We start from the raw sequence: 18,785 nt of genomic DNA, 5'->3' as shown, positions 1-18,785 counted from the left end.
AAAATTATAGTATCTTGTGTTAATTAGTATTATATGAAACATCTATTTTAGATTAGAAAAAAATTGTTTCACATCTTTGATGATCATTTGACAACTTTTTTAAGAATAAAATAGTCTTCATAAAATTTAATTTTTATAATTTTAGAAAAAAGAAAAAATGAATAATAACGAGAGATAATGTCAAAAGAATGACATCAAAATATCCTGTCCAAAAAATAAACTTTTACTCATAAAAGATGACGACGGATGACAACATACAATTTTAGAGAGAAAAAGTATTTTTTCATTTATAGAAGATGACAATGAGTGTTGGAACTCCTACGTTGACTAGAGATAAGAAAATTTCATAATATAAGTGAGGTGTAAAACTCATCTTACAAGCTAATTTTATGAAGTTGAGTTAGGCTTAAAACCTACTTCTAATAACGGGTGACAACACATATTATTCTATTTTATGGAATTATCTATAATTCCGAGGTACAATCTGTGTTGAGGAAGGTAACTGTGTTATGTTGTGTGTCATAGCTAACCAAGATGTCCTGTTGTGCCACATTTCCAAAGACGGCTTTTGGCCTCGGAGCGAAAGCCAAACATATTTTAGTTTCACTCACCTTCAGAAATGTGTTGATAGAATGCAATTCCACAACCGCACCACCTTTGAAATGTGCAAACACTGTCGGTATTTGATATTTCCGACCAGACGTAAGTTCGTAACACAATTTCAATTTCTTTATTGGGCTATCAGTACGCACCAAATTAACTGCATTCACCATTTCTGCTTCCAAAGCTGAGTAAACCTGATCTGGCAAAAAAGAGAGTGTTGTCCCTGAGTCAAGTAAGATGTTTCCCTCTCCACCATTTCTCGGAAACTCTATTCTCTTGCTTCCCACAGTCATCGCTTCCATCACCAAATAGTACTTGAAGGACGCTTCATTGTTTATGACCATAGGGGTTGGAACCGCAGTTTTAACAGTAACCTCAGCACGATCTCCGAAATGGAGAAAGCTAGGTTTTATCTCTCCTTCAAACATCGGTGTGAAACAGTACGAGAATGTTCCACCTGTGTCTGGTCTTAACTGACTTGCGAGTGAGAAAGGTCCTCTTCCGAGGCCAACTATGCCAGAATGTTCGCGATCAAAGGTTCCAACGTTGTCGTGTCCACATCCAATCGCAGTTCTGAGCAATCGTATAGGACGATTTTCACTGCTGGAAGTTAGAGTAACGGTGTCCCTACTGAAATCTCCTTTTGAAATTGATCCATCGCCATAGCCGATTTTATATGCGCAATGCTTCCCGTTGTTGAAATCGCAGAATGTGGTTGTCACGCTCAAACATTCAGCAGCAACACAAGGGATTCTGGTGTATGTGCTTGATTTGGAAGGATTGAATATGGGTCTGTCTTGTTTGTAACAGTTTTTACAAGGTTGACACTGCATCCAAACGGTGCTGGAACCAGTATCAACTACACCAAAGATTTGGAATGGTGGAGTTCCGACTGAATATTTCATCAGGAAATCTCCTGTACTTGGTGTTACAGTGGTCTCAACATCATGATCTAGTCGAGAGTAATTAGCACGATGAATGGAACGAAGAACCGCATTTTGAACTCGTTGGAAATGAGTTTCTGTGGGACGGTAAAAGGGTGATTTTGGTGAATCACGGTGGATCAACTCCACACTGAATCCGCTTTTAAGGGATTCTGAGAAAGAAATGTTGTGAAGAAACAACAAAAAAAGGAAACAAAATGAGTAACATAGAACCATTGTAGTCACTATGTATTGCAGAAGAGTGAATGAATAAACAATGTCTTTCGATGGATTTGTAATTGTCAGTGCATCTTATATATTGACTGTGAAATTATCGGTATTTAATATGTAATCTTGATTAGCAGCGATATTACCTTTTTTTATTATACATTTAGTCTTAATGCAAAATATTATTTCTTCTAAATATGTTACATGATTCCTAGTTAAGTGCAGGTGAAATTCACAAGGAAAACCTAAAACTTATTGTATATACCTTTTATTTGAAAACTTGTGAACCAAAACTAAATATTCAAAGTCAATTTATAGCAAAAGTAAATATTCAATCTGAACACCTTAACATAAATATATGTATATATACCTTGATTGGAGGTCTTGTGATCCAAAAGTATATATTAAATGTTCTGAAATATTATATATATATATATATAGTATTTCTTTTATGATTGATGACATTCGTAGTAATAATTGCTTGCAATTTTTTTTTTGTTAATATAGTGTTTTGTTTATGGATTACACACAGCAATTTGTAATTACTGAAAAACTCTTTCGAATTAATGTTTTGTTGACAAATAGTAATTAGTCCAAAATTAACATTAATTTTTTTAGAAATGTTTCATACCTTCACTTTGACCATAAAGAAGATATCCTCCTTTGTCTTCACATTTCATATTTTCACTTTTATCATAAAGAAGATATTTTTTATTGTGTCAACATTTTATATTTTCACTTTTACCTTTAATTATTATTTTAAAAATTAATTATTTTATAAATATTTTATCTTTAACCGTTATTCTGAAAAATTTTTCTTAACCATTATTTTAAAAACCTCTTTTCTCTTTAACAATTATTTTAAAAACCTCATTTATGTATATATTTTATTTTTTTAATTAACATCTAACAATTATTTTAAAAATTAATTATATATTTTTTGTTGATCTTAACTCAAATATTTATAAAAATTTTAAAAAAAAGAACACTTGTGTATTCGTTAATATATATATATATATATATATATATATATATATATATATATGAAAAATGATAGAGATCATACAAATAATTTTTTTAATAAAATAATAATTACACCGATAAAAAAATCATTAACATAAATTAAGAATAATTTATATTTTGTATTGAATGCCTTACTAAACCTTTTTAATAAATTTTGGCAATTTTAAATTTTCCAAATAAATAATAAATAATTTCCTAATAAATAATAAATTATTAGAATGCTTATATTTCACAATAAATATTTATATTTCTTCAATTAATATTATATATTTACATTATTTTCTCTCAATGCAATATATTTGGCTCAAAAGTTTACGTTTATTTTTATTTGCATTATCTCCAATCAATAAATACATAAAATTGCGCCACCAATTAAATATATCCAAAGAAAAAAAAAACTCAACATGTGAGAAATATATATATAACAATATATATAAAGAGGATTCTTTTTTTTGTCTACATTTTAAAATATCCATTTTATCCTTTAAAATATAATTATTTATTAAATTTTTGAAAATTGACCGTTATTTTTATAAGTTTTTTATAAAATCGTTTATTTCTACTTCTTCTCTTCTTTATTTATTAACGTTTATTTAATAAATATAATTTTATTTTATATATTAACTTAATAAGCTTACAATATATCACATATTATAATATAATATAATATATTAACTTAATAACCTACTGATATAAAATGAGTACATAGAGGCGCGATAACGCCTGTGTTTACTCTAGTATATAATATATATATATATATATATATATATATATATATATATATATATATATATATATATATATATATATTAATTTAATATTTAAAATTTATTGGTGGGTTGGTGAGCCAACCCGGTGATGAGCCGGGTTCTTAATGGGTTGAGTTTATTTTTAATTCGTACTGAAATTTGTAATTTTTTTTCAACTCAACTCGACCCGAATCCGTGATGAGCCGGATTGGCTCGCGAATTATAACCCATTTTTACTGCTATACTGTTTTCTGCCCATTAACTATTGTTGTAGACTAACTTTTATACACTAATTACTAGTTATAAGAACAATTTCTATAATCCCTTAATTAGTCGTTGATAACATATCAAGATACACTAGGTTTTTTGAAGAACATGATTTATTTGAGTTTTTGTCGACTCATCATAACTTGCAATTTTCAATACAGAGATTATTAGAAATAACAGCCACATATATATGCTTTATTATTGGAATTCCCAACCGACACTAAAATGAATCTTTGAATATCATAACATGAAGGAGGGGGGCTCTTGGAGAAAACTATGTCATGTTTCTTAGCATTTTTCATCACTTTCTCCGTACAAATAAAAGGCATTAAATTGGACAACAACACAATCAGAATCATGGAATGCACAAGAAACTTTCCATCAGCACCCCTCCTGAAAACTTTTATCAATTCAATTATTTGTTTCTTGAATTCTTCCGTCAATTAAAAATAAACTCAATTCATAATATATATAAATAATATATATAAATAGATATATACCTCATCTTATAAGTCTATTTAATAAAATTAAGTTAAGCTTTTAATTTCTTTTAACATAATATCATTTAGAGGTAGGTTAGAGTCTATAGTAAAAAAATTTGATGTCTGTTAAATCAATTATTCTAAAAACTATCAAATCACTCGTTAATATTTAATTTGCTTCTTGAAAGCCTTATATAACTAAAGATAAAATTATTTCTGAATAAGTACATCCAAAAAAATATTAATGATAATCTTAGTATTGTATATACCTAGTAAACATAATTGTGACAGATTCCTGAATTAATAAGGAACCTCTGAGTAACAAAAAATTATAGGTGTACCTTAACTTTACAGAAGTCACTGGATCACAACCACATGTGACAGAGGGCCAGAGTGACAGAGAGGGCGTAACGAAGCTGAATCACGGAGTCACCGATTCGTTACGAATGAGGCTACCACAGAGACTATGACGGAGACGACGCAACGAAGACAGGGCAACGAAGATAGCGCGACCGAGATGACGCGACGAAGATAGCGCCGACAGAGATGGCGTGATGAAGACGACGTGACGAAGACCACTGCAACGAGGCTACGACATAGCTTAATCGCAAAGCAGAATCGATTGATATTAGTTGAACACCCACTGTGAACTTAGGTTTTCGAGTGTAAAGAAAAATCATTCAACTTTTCTGATTTGGGAGGGAACAAGGGAATTCACTCAAAGAAGAATGTATTGCAATCTGCGGAGGTCATAAACCTCCTAAAAAAAATAAAAACCCCTTCTATTATCAGCTTTTAGAAAATCCATCATAATTAATCTGTGGAGGTCTTTTTAACCTCCATAAAATGATCCACGTTATATATCTTTTTATTGTAGTGTCTTTCCATTTAAATATTATTATAAAAGGTATTAAAACAATTCTTATTAATTATATTTAAAATGAAATGATTAATTATTATTTTGATAATTATTTATTATCTTTTACGATGCTTTTTTATATTTTATATGTTAATTTATTCAAATAAAAGAATTATTAATTAATTTATATTGTTACATATTATTATTTATTATTATTATATTTATGGTATAATTTGTTTTATATTTTTATTTTTTTAAACATTTTAAATATGAAATAAATTATTTATGATGCATTATAAATAAAAATATGTTATGTATTTTATATATAAAATATGAATATTTAACTTAATTTAATTATACACTTCAAATTTATTTAAAATTTAAATATTTATATTAGAAGAATTAATTTTTTTTAAAATAATTATTGATATTAATATATAGTTCTTTTATATATATATACACATAGATACCCCAAATAAAAGAGAATGGTATTTAATGTAATATAAAAATCAACAAATTAAAAACATAAATCGTAAAATTTAATCTTATCATACCTTAAAATTAATCAAACTGTTTGAAATATTTATATTATTGTTCGAAAACTTTCTAAGGTCGAACAAAGCCTCGCTTTTTATATTTATTATATATATTTTTAAAATAATAATTAATATTTAACTAATAAAAAAAAATCTTTTGCATTTAAATGTTAATAAAAAGTATCCCACAATTTTGTTTGGTTTCCCTGCACTTTTCGCAAACAGCACTGAATAATAGTAATTAATTATATAGTTTAAAAGAAAAAGAAAAAAAAAAGACGCTGATGGGTTTTGGTATTGTCCCTTTAGTTAAGATAAGCCTCCATCTTCGAGAGCTTCTTCCCTGCACCCCAAACCATTTTTTCTGTACCTCCAAAATTTTTCTTATTTCTAATTTTACCTATTAAATGAAGAGAGAGAAAAAACAGTAAATAATGGATTATGAGATCTGTCTTGTTATTTAATTTTTTTATGAAACGAATTACAAAATCTGTTTCATGATTTTAGGAAACGTATTTTGAAAGCCGTTTCATTTATTTTTCATTTTTTATATGAAACGGATTACACATTTTGTGTCACAACTTCTAGAGACGGAGTTAGAATTCCGTTTTGTAGTTATATTTTGTTAATTCTGAGACGAATTTTGCTTTCCATTTCATGTATTTGGGAAACAGATTTTGATATCCGTTTTGCTTTTTTTTAATATTCTATTTTATTTTATTTCAGTTTTAATATATATATATATATATATATATATTAATTTAAAGTTGAACTCATTTTAAATTTTATTTTTTATTTAATTTATTTCTTAAATAGTTATATAAAAGAAAAATTATAAAACAAATTAAATTAAAAAATACTTAAACTGTACATTAAAAAGTTATTCATTGTATTATAACTTTTTTAATTTATTTAAAGTATATATTTTTTTAAATTTTAAATGATAATTAAACTATAATTAGATAAAAAAACAATAACGAAAATTTATTCTGATTATTTTTAAATTTATTTTAAATTTAATATCTTTTGAAATTTAATTATTCTTTTAGTATATTATTTTGGGTTTTAATCATATTTACATATTTATATATTCGTTTCATAAAAAAATATAGAAACTTATGAAATAGAATTTGTAATCTGTTTCATATTTTTCTAAAACGGATCACGAATTCCGTTTCGAAAAAAAATTAATAATTTATGAAATGGAATTCGTAATCCGTTTCAGAAAAGTATGAAATGGATTCCAAAATCCGTTTCATAAAAAAAACATGAAAACTAATGAAATAGATTTTGAGATCCATTTCATATTTTTCTGAAACGGATCACGAATTCCGTTTCTGGAAAAAAAAAGTAAAAAATACCAAACGGATTTTGAAATCCGTTTTGCTTTTCCTTGAAACGGATCATGAAATTCGTTTCACATAATCAAAATGAAAAAAAAAAATACAAAATTGATATTAACAAACCAACCATTAACACACTCAGAAAACACAAAGCACAGAAGAAATGGAAATGAGAAAGAAAAACATTGTCGAAATAAATTGGGAGTGCAGCTCAGATAAGCAAAATAAGTTGCCGCAGTAAATATCATTTACTGCGCTTCTACCGGTTTTCACCCACTGTCAATTACAAATTAATTAGGGGTAAAATGGTAAATTTGGAGGATACTAAAGAAAACTTGGAGGTGCAGGGAGAAGGCGCCCCATCTTCTCCCACTACAGCCAAATTACGAGGGAGAGAGAATTCAACATGAAGAGTACTAACACTGCACACTTCTTCCTTCGTTCCTTCGCTTTTTGATATCTTTCTCTTTGGGGCAACATGGCCAAATACTAGAGACAAATGTGTATAACTGGTTCCAGAACAGAAAGGCTCATTCGAAGAAGAAGCAACTAGCTCCCACGTCGGAGCTAGAAGCCGAGACAAAAGTTGAGTCTCCGAGAAAGAAAAAGATACGCGTCGAGAGCGTTCAGGTTGCTCAAGGACATGTACATCCACAGTCCTAACTTAGGTATTATTAATTAATCTTTCAATTTTTAGGATGAATTTCTCAAGAAACAGTTATACAAAAATTAAGAACATGATCAATTAGGTTTTTTCAACAGATTGAGCCGAAAACTGAATGTGATTCTTCATAGGCTTGTTTTTAATTTGTAGATATGCAATCTGAATTCTGTTGATTTGTTTGTGCAGGATTTGGCCGATTGCTGAGTAAAATAAGAGTTGCAGGCTATTACAGATCTTATTTTCTTTGACAGAATATGTGGTATGCATGGGTTGAAGACTCTTCACTTTTTTCAGTTCATCATTACCCAAGCACCGGTCATATATATTAGTTATTTCATATTAATATTAGTATAATGTATTTATACCGAAAACTTGCAAAAATAGTTAATTATTCCTTCTTCATGGAATCAGAATTCCGTACTCGGTGCGAGTTGTGTACAACTGTTTATTTAACATAAGTGTATTTATAACGTCACCATTTCTTATATTTCTTTTTCCTATTACTCAGTCACCATTTTGCACAAAAACCATTGACATCCAACTTTGGCTTTATTTTGCGTACATAAATTTTGATAGAGAAGAGAAATAGATCAATGCATAAGGTAAATATATTATGGTTAGAATATAAATGCATAAGAGGAATTAAGGTCTTCATCAAGTTAAGTTGTTAATTTGATTAAATAGTTCATTGGAAGGATTAAGCCTTCACAAATTGTTATAAACAAGTTTAAAAGAACTTTTTAGCTACAACCACTTATCAGGGATTAACGAAAGATTTGTTACAACCACTTTGTTAGGAATTAACTAGAGATTTATTACAAATATCTTGTTAGGAATTTGCGAGAGATTTGCTACAAATAATTTGTTGGGGATTAGTTAGGGATTTGTTACAATTAGTTTGCTAGAGATTTGCTACAACCGTTTTGCTAAGGATTGACGAGGGATTTGCTACAAATAGTTTGCTATGGATTAGTTAGGAATTTGCTACAAATAGTTTACTATGGATTGACTAGGAATTTGCTACCAATAGTTTGTGAGGGAATAGCTAGGAATTTGCTAAACCTAGTTTGCTAGGGATTAGCTATGGATTTGTTACAACTAGTTAACTAAGGATTAGCTAGGGAGTAGTTTCCTCGTTGATTAGCTACCTATAATTTAGCTAAGGTTTAGTTTCTTCGTTGTTTCCTCGCTAATCCTTCGCTAAATCATTTTGCGAGGAATTAGCTAAAGATTATTCCCTCACAAATCTGAAAATTTGTTGTAGTGTTAATGGAAGACTCTAAACTTAGGAAAACAAAACCTTTGTACTAAAGTCATATCAAAACTAAAATAATCACTTTAAACACTCTATAAACACTCAAATTAATTATAACTCAAACTTAATATAATAAAAAGATCAAAGTTATCAAACCTTATATAACAAAATTAATAATTTATTTGTAAATATTATGTATTATTACAATTAATATATTTAAGTTATAAACAAAGTTGAGATGGTTGAGTTGGTCTAAGGCGCCAGATTAAAGTTCTTTTATCTTTTTTTTAGAGATAGATATCTATATCTATAATATTAAGAATATTCAATAAATATACAAAATATTTTAGTAGGTGTCTAAAATTTAAATTCCTTTCCTTACTAGGGATTTGCTACAATTAGTTTGCTATGGAAATTTGTTGTAGGGTCAATGGAAGACTCAAAACTTAGGAAACGAAACCCTTTAGACTAAAGTTATATCAAAACTAAAATAATCACTTTAAACACTCTATAAACACTCAAATTAATTATAACTCAAACTTAATATAATAACGTAATATAACAAAATTAATAATTTATTTGTAAATATTATGTATTATTACAATTAATATATTTAAGTTATGGACAAAGTTGAGATGGCCGAGTTGGTCTAAGGCGCCAGATTAAGGTTCTGGTCCGAAAGGGCGTGGGTTCAAATCCCACTCTCAACATTTATATAAGTTGTTAACTTTTAAAGTTATCACAAAGGTGTCCTTAGTTTTTATGGTACCTGCAAGGTATCAAATAAATATGATGACTTTTACTATCATAGTTGTAAATAGAAGTAGAATATGAAGATATACACATTTTATATGACACAAATGAAGTAAAAAAACGAACAATGTCTAGTTTTGAGATAACAAAATTTCCTTATAAACAATATTCTTGGTAAAAATGTCATGTTGTCCTAAAAGGTCTCCTTCTTTAATAAGGATTTTTGTGGAAGTTTGAGAAACACCTCTTGATAAAATAACATATATAACTGACCATGGCTGAAAACATGTCGTGGAAGGTAAATTCCAACGAAGTACAGTTTGTCCTTGTGATTTATTTATAGTAATTGCAAAACTCAATCTCATAGAGAATTGTTTCCTAATAAGCACAAAAGGAAGACATGCACTTTCTGTTATTTTATGTTTAATTCTTGGTAAGAAAGTTCTCTTTCCTACATGGTGACCTGTCAATATTTCAACATCCAACATGTGCATGTAGAACCCACAATATAGTAATCTTGTCTCATTACATAACCCAGATTTAGGGTCAATGTTTCGTAACAATATTAAAGGGATCCTTTTTTAACCTTTAAGTTATGTGGTGGCAAACCTCTTAGAGAAATAGTGTGCAAGTACTCTTATTGGTATAAATGATATGTGTGTCCTTCAACCTCATCAAATGGCAACAAATTATGTTCTTCTCCTAGAAATAGATCGATAATTATGTCATTAAGTTTTTCTACATCTTCATTTTTTGGAGTTAGTATGACTCGTTCGGCCATATAAGATGAATCACATGTATGAAATTGTACCCGAGGAAAAGTTTGGTGTATGAGGTGTTGTATTGAGGTTTCTCCTTCCCATGATATTGTTAGTTCTTGAGGTATTTTTACCATGTCATCAACTTGTGTTGGTTCAATACCATTTCCAATGCGCATGAGATATTCAGCAAAATTATGATCTTGTAATGATCGCATGTTTTGTTGTAAATGCAATATCTTTGTGTTACTCCATAAATGAGAGTTAATAATATAGGCAGAAATTATTTATGCTTTTGTACCTTTTTGAACAATTGGCAGTACCTAACGAAAATCACATCCTAATATGATCCTTTTCCCTCCAAATGGAGCATCAGAATCTAGAATGTCCCTTAATGACCGATCTAGTGCCTCCAAAACATATCTATTAACCATGGGTGCTTCATCCCAAATAATTACCTTTGCTATTTTTATTAGCTTTGCAAGATATGATTGTTTACTTATAGAACAAAAGGAATTGGCCTCGACATTGATGGGTATTTTAAATCGAGAATATGCAGTTCTACCACCCGGTAATAATGTTGCTGCTAAACCAGAGGAGGTTGTAGCTAAAATAATTTGACCCTTGCTCCTACAATGTGGAATTAAAGTACGGTAAATGAATGTTTTACCGGTTCCTCCTGGTCCATCCACAAAAAATATCTGACTTTGATTACGGTTGATTACATCTAAAATGGTATTGAAGGCAATGAATTGGTCATGATTCAATCTGTGTACATTGTCAACATCTTCATTAGGTATATGTATTGATAATTCTTCTTGTATAGTTCTTGGTACTGAATGCATCATAAGTTAAAGGTGGCAAATCAAAATCCTTTATTGTTTTACCATGCTAAATTAAAAGGTCATTTAAATCCTTCAATAACATAGAAATAAAGTTCTCATTGACAAAAGTGTTGGTTGAAGTACAATCTTCAACCATAAAGGTGTGGAACTGATTCCAAAGGCTTCTAACATCAGTTGGTTCACAAAAAAGTAATATGGTCACAAATAGTCTTCGTAAAGCATATGACATTTGTAAAGTTAATGCTTCAACTAAGCATTCATGAATACTATTGTCACCTTCTAAAAATCTTCATTTCTCAGTTGCCTTTTAAATGTGTGACAATATGTTTAATTTGGTGATAATAGATATTCCCAACTGATTGGTCCTTTTATGTGAGAAAGCAAAACCCGCAAGAAGAACTTATCTCCTTGAGAAGGAGATACAATATAAATTAGATGCATAAAAAAAATCAAATACATGTGTTTTCACATTAATGTTGAGAGTGGGATTTGAACCCACGCCCTTCGGACCAGAACCTTAATCTAGCGCCTTAGACCAACTCGGCCATCTCAACTTTGTCTATAACTTAAATATATTAATTGTAATAATACATAATATTTACAAATAAATTATTAATTTTGTTATATAAGGGTTGATAACTTTGATCTTTTTATTATATTAAGTTTAAGTTATAATTAATTTGAGTGTTTATAGAGTGTTTAAAGTGATTATTTTAGTTTTGATATGACTTTAGTATAGAGGGTTTCTTTTCCTAAGTTTAGAGTCTTCCATTAACACTACAACAAATTTCCAAATTTGCGAGGGAATAATCTCTAGCTGATTCCTCACAAAACGATTTAGCGAAGGATTAGCGAGGAAACAACGAGGACACTAAACCTTAGCTAAATTATAGGTAGCTAATCAGCGAGAAAACTACTCTCTAGCTAATCCTTAGCTAACTAGTTGTAACAAATCCATAGCTAATCCCTAGCAAACTATAACCAAATGTTTAAAAAATAAGTTAAATTTTATTTAAATAAAATATACACTTTACAGGAAAGAACTAAATAGAATGTAAGCATACTCGGAAGGACTTTCTTGGCCAATGACATACAGTAGTGATGAGGTGGGCTGAAATCTAAACAAAGAAGTTGTATCCTACTTTTTTGTATAGAGTTAAATTTAAATTTTTTGTTTAAGCGTAAGTAAATCTTATTAGTTTTGAAGTATTTTTAAGATTGTTATAGTACATTATTTTATATATACGTTTTTTATTGTTGTACAAAATATGAAAAATTAATGGTTGTCTCATTTAATATGTTCTTATAAGATGGGAAACTATAAATTATAATACAAAGATATTTTCAAGTAAACTCTAATAAGGTATTGATGAAAAGAGTATTACTTGATATATTTGTTTGTTAATATTGCTCCTTATTTATTACACATCTAAAATTTGAGCATACACTACTTTTTCATTATTTTAAAACATGTGTACCTGCTTCATTTTGTTGAAACTGTATCTATAACCTATTATTTATAAATTATTTTAATAGCCTAAGTTTAAGGAAATAGTGTACTGACCACAATCGTTACTAACAGGTGAAATACTTAATCGTGCTTCATATACATTATATTTTTTCAAACCTTTGTGGTGCATGAGTACAATATGTTATGTGAAAGCGTGGAGCATAATAAAATGAAATATGTAAATATTTCATAAAATGGTAAGTAAATAACATGGATTAAATATTGATGAATAAAGTTAACTAACCATGTTGAGTGTCAATAATGTGTGTATTACTTGGTCTTGCTTCATTGTCATTATGTCCTACAAACTTTTGTGGGGCAAAACCATAACCTAATTTTTAAAAATAAGTTAAATTTTATTTAAATCAAATATATAGTTTACAGGAAAGAACTAAAAACAATGTAAGGATACTCGAAAGGACTTTCTCGGGCCAATGACATACAGTAGTGATGAGGAAAAATGTGATGTTACCTGCATTAGTTACTGATTGAGCCATTTGTCGAATAGATGTCATTCTCAATCGGGGAGCTCTGTTTGACATTTAGACAATGTTGGGTGTGTTTTCAGGATTATTTTTCCTTCTTTTAGATTGTTCAATAAGTCTTTGTTGCAGGGTCATTTTACGTCTTCTATTTGCGGCATTTATTCTCCATCTTTGTTTTTGTTGTTCTGATTTTGATTTGTTAGAAGTAATATTTTCCATTTGAATATGTTGTCTATTTAAACCAAAAACAATAAATCCAAAATTAATATAAATTTAAAAACCTATTACTTGGAAGAAAGTAATGAATGAAAAGAAGGACAATGAAAGTAGTACAAAATATGTATAATAAATAAAACTAAAGGAAGATAATGACACAGGAAGAAATATCTAAATGTGTGAGTAGTAAACACTAAAAATTTGATTTAATGTAAAATGAAGAGCAGCAAATACAGATAATGACAAACTGATTAATAAGTTACTCAAGAACAAAAAAACAGGATTTGTAATTATATAAATTAATTTTACAATTTTAAAATAATACACCCTAAGTTCTAAAAAAACACTCAATTGTAAATGATAAAATAAAGTGATGTTTGTAGTTTAAGTGACAGTTATTTTCTCGGTGTTCATGTTATCAAATCGTATCTGTAATGAGATTGTAGACTTAAAATGGCAACGACAATTAACAGCATTGCATTACATATTTTTCAGGCATCAGCAAGGGACAACAGAGATACTGTTATCTAAAACACTGAAACTCATAAAATTGAAATTTGGGAATTACATTCATATTGCCATTGTATTACAAGATATGAATTCTTGAATTTCAAATTTAAAATTAACAGAAAGTAGCAATAGTGTTGCCAATAATTCTAGTAACAATATTGTAAACATAGGTGCGAAGCGTACTGTGTATGTATTTTTTAAAATATAAATAATATTATATTAATTGATGATGATAGTATAATATTATTAAGTTAATATATAAAATAAATTTATATTTATTAAAAATAAATGAAATGAATAAAAAAATAATTGTTAATAAATAAAAGTAAATAAATAATTTTATAAAAAATAAGTAAAAATAATCATTAATTTTAAAAATTTTAGTAAGTAATTATATTATAAAGAATATAATTAATATTATAAAATGTAGACACAAATGAATTTTGTTTTCTTTTATATATTGTTATAGATATTTGAAATATATAGGTTAAGGATGTATCTTACATATAACTGTATATAAAAGAAAAGGTCAATTATTCTTGAAATATTTATAAAGTTATTATTCATTGTACTTTCTCATTTTTTTAATCTAATAGTCGTAAAAAGTAATTTTTTCCACACACACAAAATGGCTTTTTTTAATCTATATTTGTTCAATAATAATTTTTCTAATAAAATGCTCTAATAGAACTTCTAGGAGAAAAAGGTACAACTAAAAAGAAAAAGAAAATATCTTTTATAACTATTTTTCTAATTTGTACCTAAAATAATTTTAAATTATAATAAATATTTAACTGCAGAATACATTTGAAAACCAGAAATCCAGTAGTGAATAAGAACATAAAAGAGGTAAAAATTTATGAGAATATAAATCTGGCAGAGCCGGTTAGATATTCTCTCATAAACTTTTGTCTCAGCAACAGAAATGAATAAGAACATAAAAGAGGTAAAAATTTATGAGAATATAAATCTGGCAGAGCCGGTTAGATATTCTCTCATAAACTTTTGTCTCAGCATGTAAAAATATAAACAGAAAGATATATAGAAAGATAAAATTTCTGTACATAAAACGTTTTTAAGCCTTTAAATGATTATCGCATCTTTTAATAAATATTACTCAAGGCATCCGTAGATGCCTATAAAGAAACTACTCCATAAAAACTTACTTTGATTCCAGAGGGAGGGAGGTGAGATCTGAAAATCCTCGTTTATTTATGGTTGAATATACAGTAGCAGAAGGAGGAAAGTTGAGAGAGGAGAGAGAGAACTAGAGAGAAGGCAGAGGAAAGAGTAAGAGAGATTTTAGAGAGAGGGAGGGGTTCTGAGTTTCTTGCCCAGCATAAGGGTCTTACAGACTCTTTTTATAGAAAAATTTTTGACTTGTAACTTGTTGAACCGGTTTTAAATGACCGGTTACTTGTAGTGTCGGTAATGTGGTAACTGTGTTGTTTTACCCTTCCATCTATTACTCAGGAAAGAGTAAAATTACTGTGTCACAGGTAAAACTTTCTTTATTGTCCTTTTCTGGAGACCACAGTGGATGTTAAGTCTTCATGGTCTTCTTCAAGGATTTGATCAGAGTCTTCATTGTCTGAAGGAAAAGAAGATCCAGGTGTTCCTTGTCCATGGATTCCTGTTTCTTCGTAGATCTCTCTGTATATCCTTTCCTTTTCAAATCTTTTTACTAGTATCGAACTAGCTTCAATAGGGAAAGGGTGGAATTTATTTCCCATAAACTTTTTCCAATATATCTTGGTGTTTATGGTTTCCTTCAAAAGGATATATTCTGAGTTATCCTTTCTAGAGAAATTCCAGTTTGATCCTTCAACGTAGGCCTTCCAGAGCTGATACTGGTAAAGCTTATCTTTGTTTAAAGATAATCCTTTCAAGGTTCCGTGTTGTAGTTGGACATGGGCCTCAGGATTTGATTCTGTGTATAGTTTTATCACATGTGTTGCCATGCTATCAGGGTTACTGGCACTTTTGGGAGAAGAGGTAATTTGGAGGCAGATGTTGGTCATATATTCTGCTTGTATCTCATTTACTACCGAATTTATTTCTTGGGTAAGAGAGTTAAATTTTTCGGTAGGAGGAATGATAAGTGTCTGGAGACATCCTGCTTCTAATAATAGAGAAGGACATATGACAACATCTCTGTATAGTTGGTTTCTGAAGGTCTTTAAGTCAATTTGGGCCTTCCTAAAGATAAACTTGATCTGGCAAGTACATTTTGTGGACACTGTTTTACAATAGTCGGAGGACTCTTGGCACGGTGTCTTTGTATCAAAATAAGTTTGGGGTTTAACAAATAAACCGTTGTAATTTTGTGTTTCAGAATGTACCTCAAACAAGAATTCCTGTATGACATCAAATTTTGCGAGGAAAATGTTTGGGTTTATTTGTGGTGAAAAACTGCAAGAGGCAGCATAGGTATGTGTTTGGGTCTTAGGTTCGAATGCCATTCCAATCTTTATTTTCTCTTCATCAATAGTTCCTAGTTTTAAAGCTATCTGAGCTTCTTCTAGGGAATTAAAACCTTTGTATGTAGACCAGAATTGGTCCTGTTTTGCCTCAGAGAGGTCTTTGTATGAAGTATAAACTCCTTTGTTTGGCCCTGTAATCAAGGCATAATGTGTAAATCCCTTCCCAGAGGGAGAGGATGGTGAAGTTAACAAAACTCCTTTGTTGTCTGCATTGCAGAAATTGTATAATGCACTAATGATGCTTTGTTTCACCTTAGTGACTTGTTGTTCATTCTGAACTGTGTATTTTGGAATATTCCAAATATTATCAATTAAAACATTTAATTTGACGTTTGTGTTGTCTCTACCAGGGAAATGGTAGGTATTTGTAAGTATTGGCAATTCTTGTTTGCCATATTTTGTGTATTGGTCCACCACAAAAGGGGACTTTACGGGTTTAGGACCCAGAGGTCCTTTCTTTGTACTTTGTATAAATTCCATTCTGGGATTTTTGTACCTGCAATAAGACACAAAGGTTAGGCAATAAAATGTCTAAGAGCTCTGAGTTGTTTTTCTAAGATTATGATGTTGGCCTTATACGAGGCAAGGGTATAGGTGTATTGAAAGGGGTTGTGTGAGAATAATTCATTCCTTCTCAGCCTTAACTTGGCTATTTTTCTTTTAGACCTTTTTATTAGTCTAGTTATTTCGACAGCAGGATTGGGACTAAAATTAGGACTATTTTCTCTTGGTTGAAGTGCCTGTATTCTGAAATTAATCCGGAACCCAGGAGGGATCTCAGGATCTCTGATGTGTATTATATCCATGTATTCAATTGTATAGAAGATTCTTTTGAATCTTATTTTTGTATGAGGTACCTGGAAAGGATATCAGCAAACATATTGTCAGATCCTTTGATATGTTCAAAATTTATTATTTTTCCGGAGTTTATATAGTCTCTAAAAAGTAGCCATCGTCTGTGAGGCTTTTTGTCATTATTTATTTGATTTTTCCATATGAAACAATTGCTTCGCAATCAGTTCTAATGGTTATTTCTGGTTTATTTATTAAAAATAATTTAAACGCTTCTAAGGCATGTATGATTGCATTGACCTCATAATCGGTGCTAGTTTGATAAACTTGTGGTTTTACAGTATATTTTCCAGAAGCATACCTGCATATTTGTTCATCCTTTTTAGACAGATATTTATTTTTCTTTCTCTTTAGGATGGCTCCCCATCCTGATTCGCATCCATCACATTCAACTACTAAGTAATCTGAATCTAATGGTAATTGTAAAATAGGTAATTTATTTACCTTTTGTTTTATTTCTTGGACTAATTTTATGTCTTCAGAATTGAATTTTCTTTCTCCTTTTAGTGAAGTTTTATTGTATAACGGAGCCGTGTATTTTCCCAAATCGGGGATAAAGTTTCTAGCATAATTTAAAAGTCCTAAAAAGGATCTTAGTGTTTTTATATCTTCCATTTTGTCCGGAAAATCTTGTATTTTCTTGGAAATATGAGGTTGGAGTTTAATAGTTCCATTACCTATTTCTGTTCCAAGGAATTCAATGAAATTTTTACAAATTTCCATTTTTCCTTTTGATATAATTAAACCATATTTTTCAAGTTTGTATAGTACTTGTTTTAAATGGAGATAATATTCTTCTTTTGTTTTGGAAAAAATAAGTATATCGTCTATGTAGACGCATGTAAAAGATTTGCAGTCATTAAAAATGTTATCCATTTTTCTTTGAAAAATTGCTGGAGCATTTTTAAGACCAAAAGGCATGACATGCCATTCGTATAATCCTTCAGAACAGGAAAATGCTGTCCATTTTACAAATTCTGGTTCCATTTTAACTTGATGAAATCCACTCTTGAGATCGAATTTTGAAAACCATTTTGAGTTCTGAATTCAGTTTATAAGAATTTCTTTAGATGGAATCGTATATCCATCTTCAACTGTATTATCGTTCAAACGTTTATAGTTGTAGACCATTCTGGATTTACCTCTTTTTTGTTAAGAAGATTTATTTACTATGAAAGCAGGACTCCTGTGAGGGCTTTCACTTGGAGCTATTACTTTCAACTTCAGAAGGTGATCAATATGCATTCGACATTCTTCTTGTTCCCAGTTATTAAACTGTATATCTTTAGTTTTTATAATTAAATCTGGGTTAATTATATTTAATTTACAAGTAATGGGATCACGATCCCAAAATTTTGTGGGATCTTCTCCTATTATACTAGTTTTATTAAGCCTATCTAAAATTTGTTGGATATTATCAAAAGTAATTGTTTTGGATATT

At 29.4% G+C, this 18,785-nt stretch overlaps 1 protein-coding gene and 2 non-coding genes across 3 annotated transcripts; 1 reads left to right on the top strand and 2 right to left on the bottom strand.

The window, feature by feature from the left end:
• Positions 1-464: 464 nt before the first annotated feature.
• On the bottom strand, positions 465-1,763 carry LOC114169371 (aspartic proteinase CDR1-like). Its single transcript, XM_028054509.1, has one exon. The coding sequence runs from the start codon at positions 1,761-1,763 to the stop codon at positions 465-467; it is 1,299 nt and encodes a 432-aa protein (XP_027910310.1).
• Positions 1,764-9,561: 7,798 nt separating this feature from the next.
• TRNAL-AAG lies at positions 9,562-9,642 on the top strand. Its single transcript has one exon. It is a non-coding gene; the product is annotated as a tRNA-Leu (tRNA).
• Positions 9,643-11,762: 2,120 nt separating this feature from the next.
• TRNAL-AAG lies at positions 11,763-11,842 on the bottom strand. The gene has a single exon. It is a non-coding gene; the product is annotated as a tRNA-Leu (tRNA).
• Positions 11,843-18,785: the final 6,943 nt, after the last annotated feature.

The sequence above is a fragment of the Vigna unguiculata genome, chromosome 11 (assembly GCF_004118075.2).
Source record: "Vigna unguiculata cultivar IT97K-499-35 chromosome 11, ASM411807v1, whole genome shotgun sequence".
Classification (NCBI taxonomy): domain Eukaryota; kingdom Viridiplantae; phylum Streptophyta; class Magnoliopsida; order Fabales; family Fabaceae; genus Vigna; species Vigna unguiculata.
This window is presented reverse-complemented; position numbering and strand designations above follow the sequence as displayed.

Coding starts and splice junctions, on each gene's coding strand:
- LOC114169371 (XM_028054509.1), bottom strand. CDS start 1,763: ATGGTTCTATGTTACTCATTTTGTTTCCTTTTTTTGTTGTTTCTTCAC.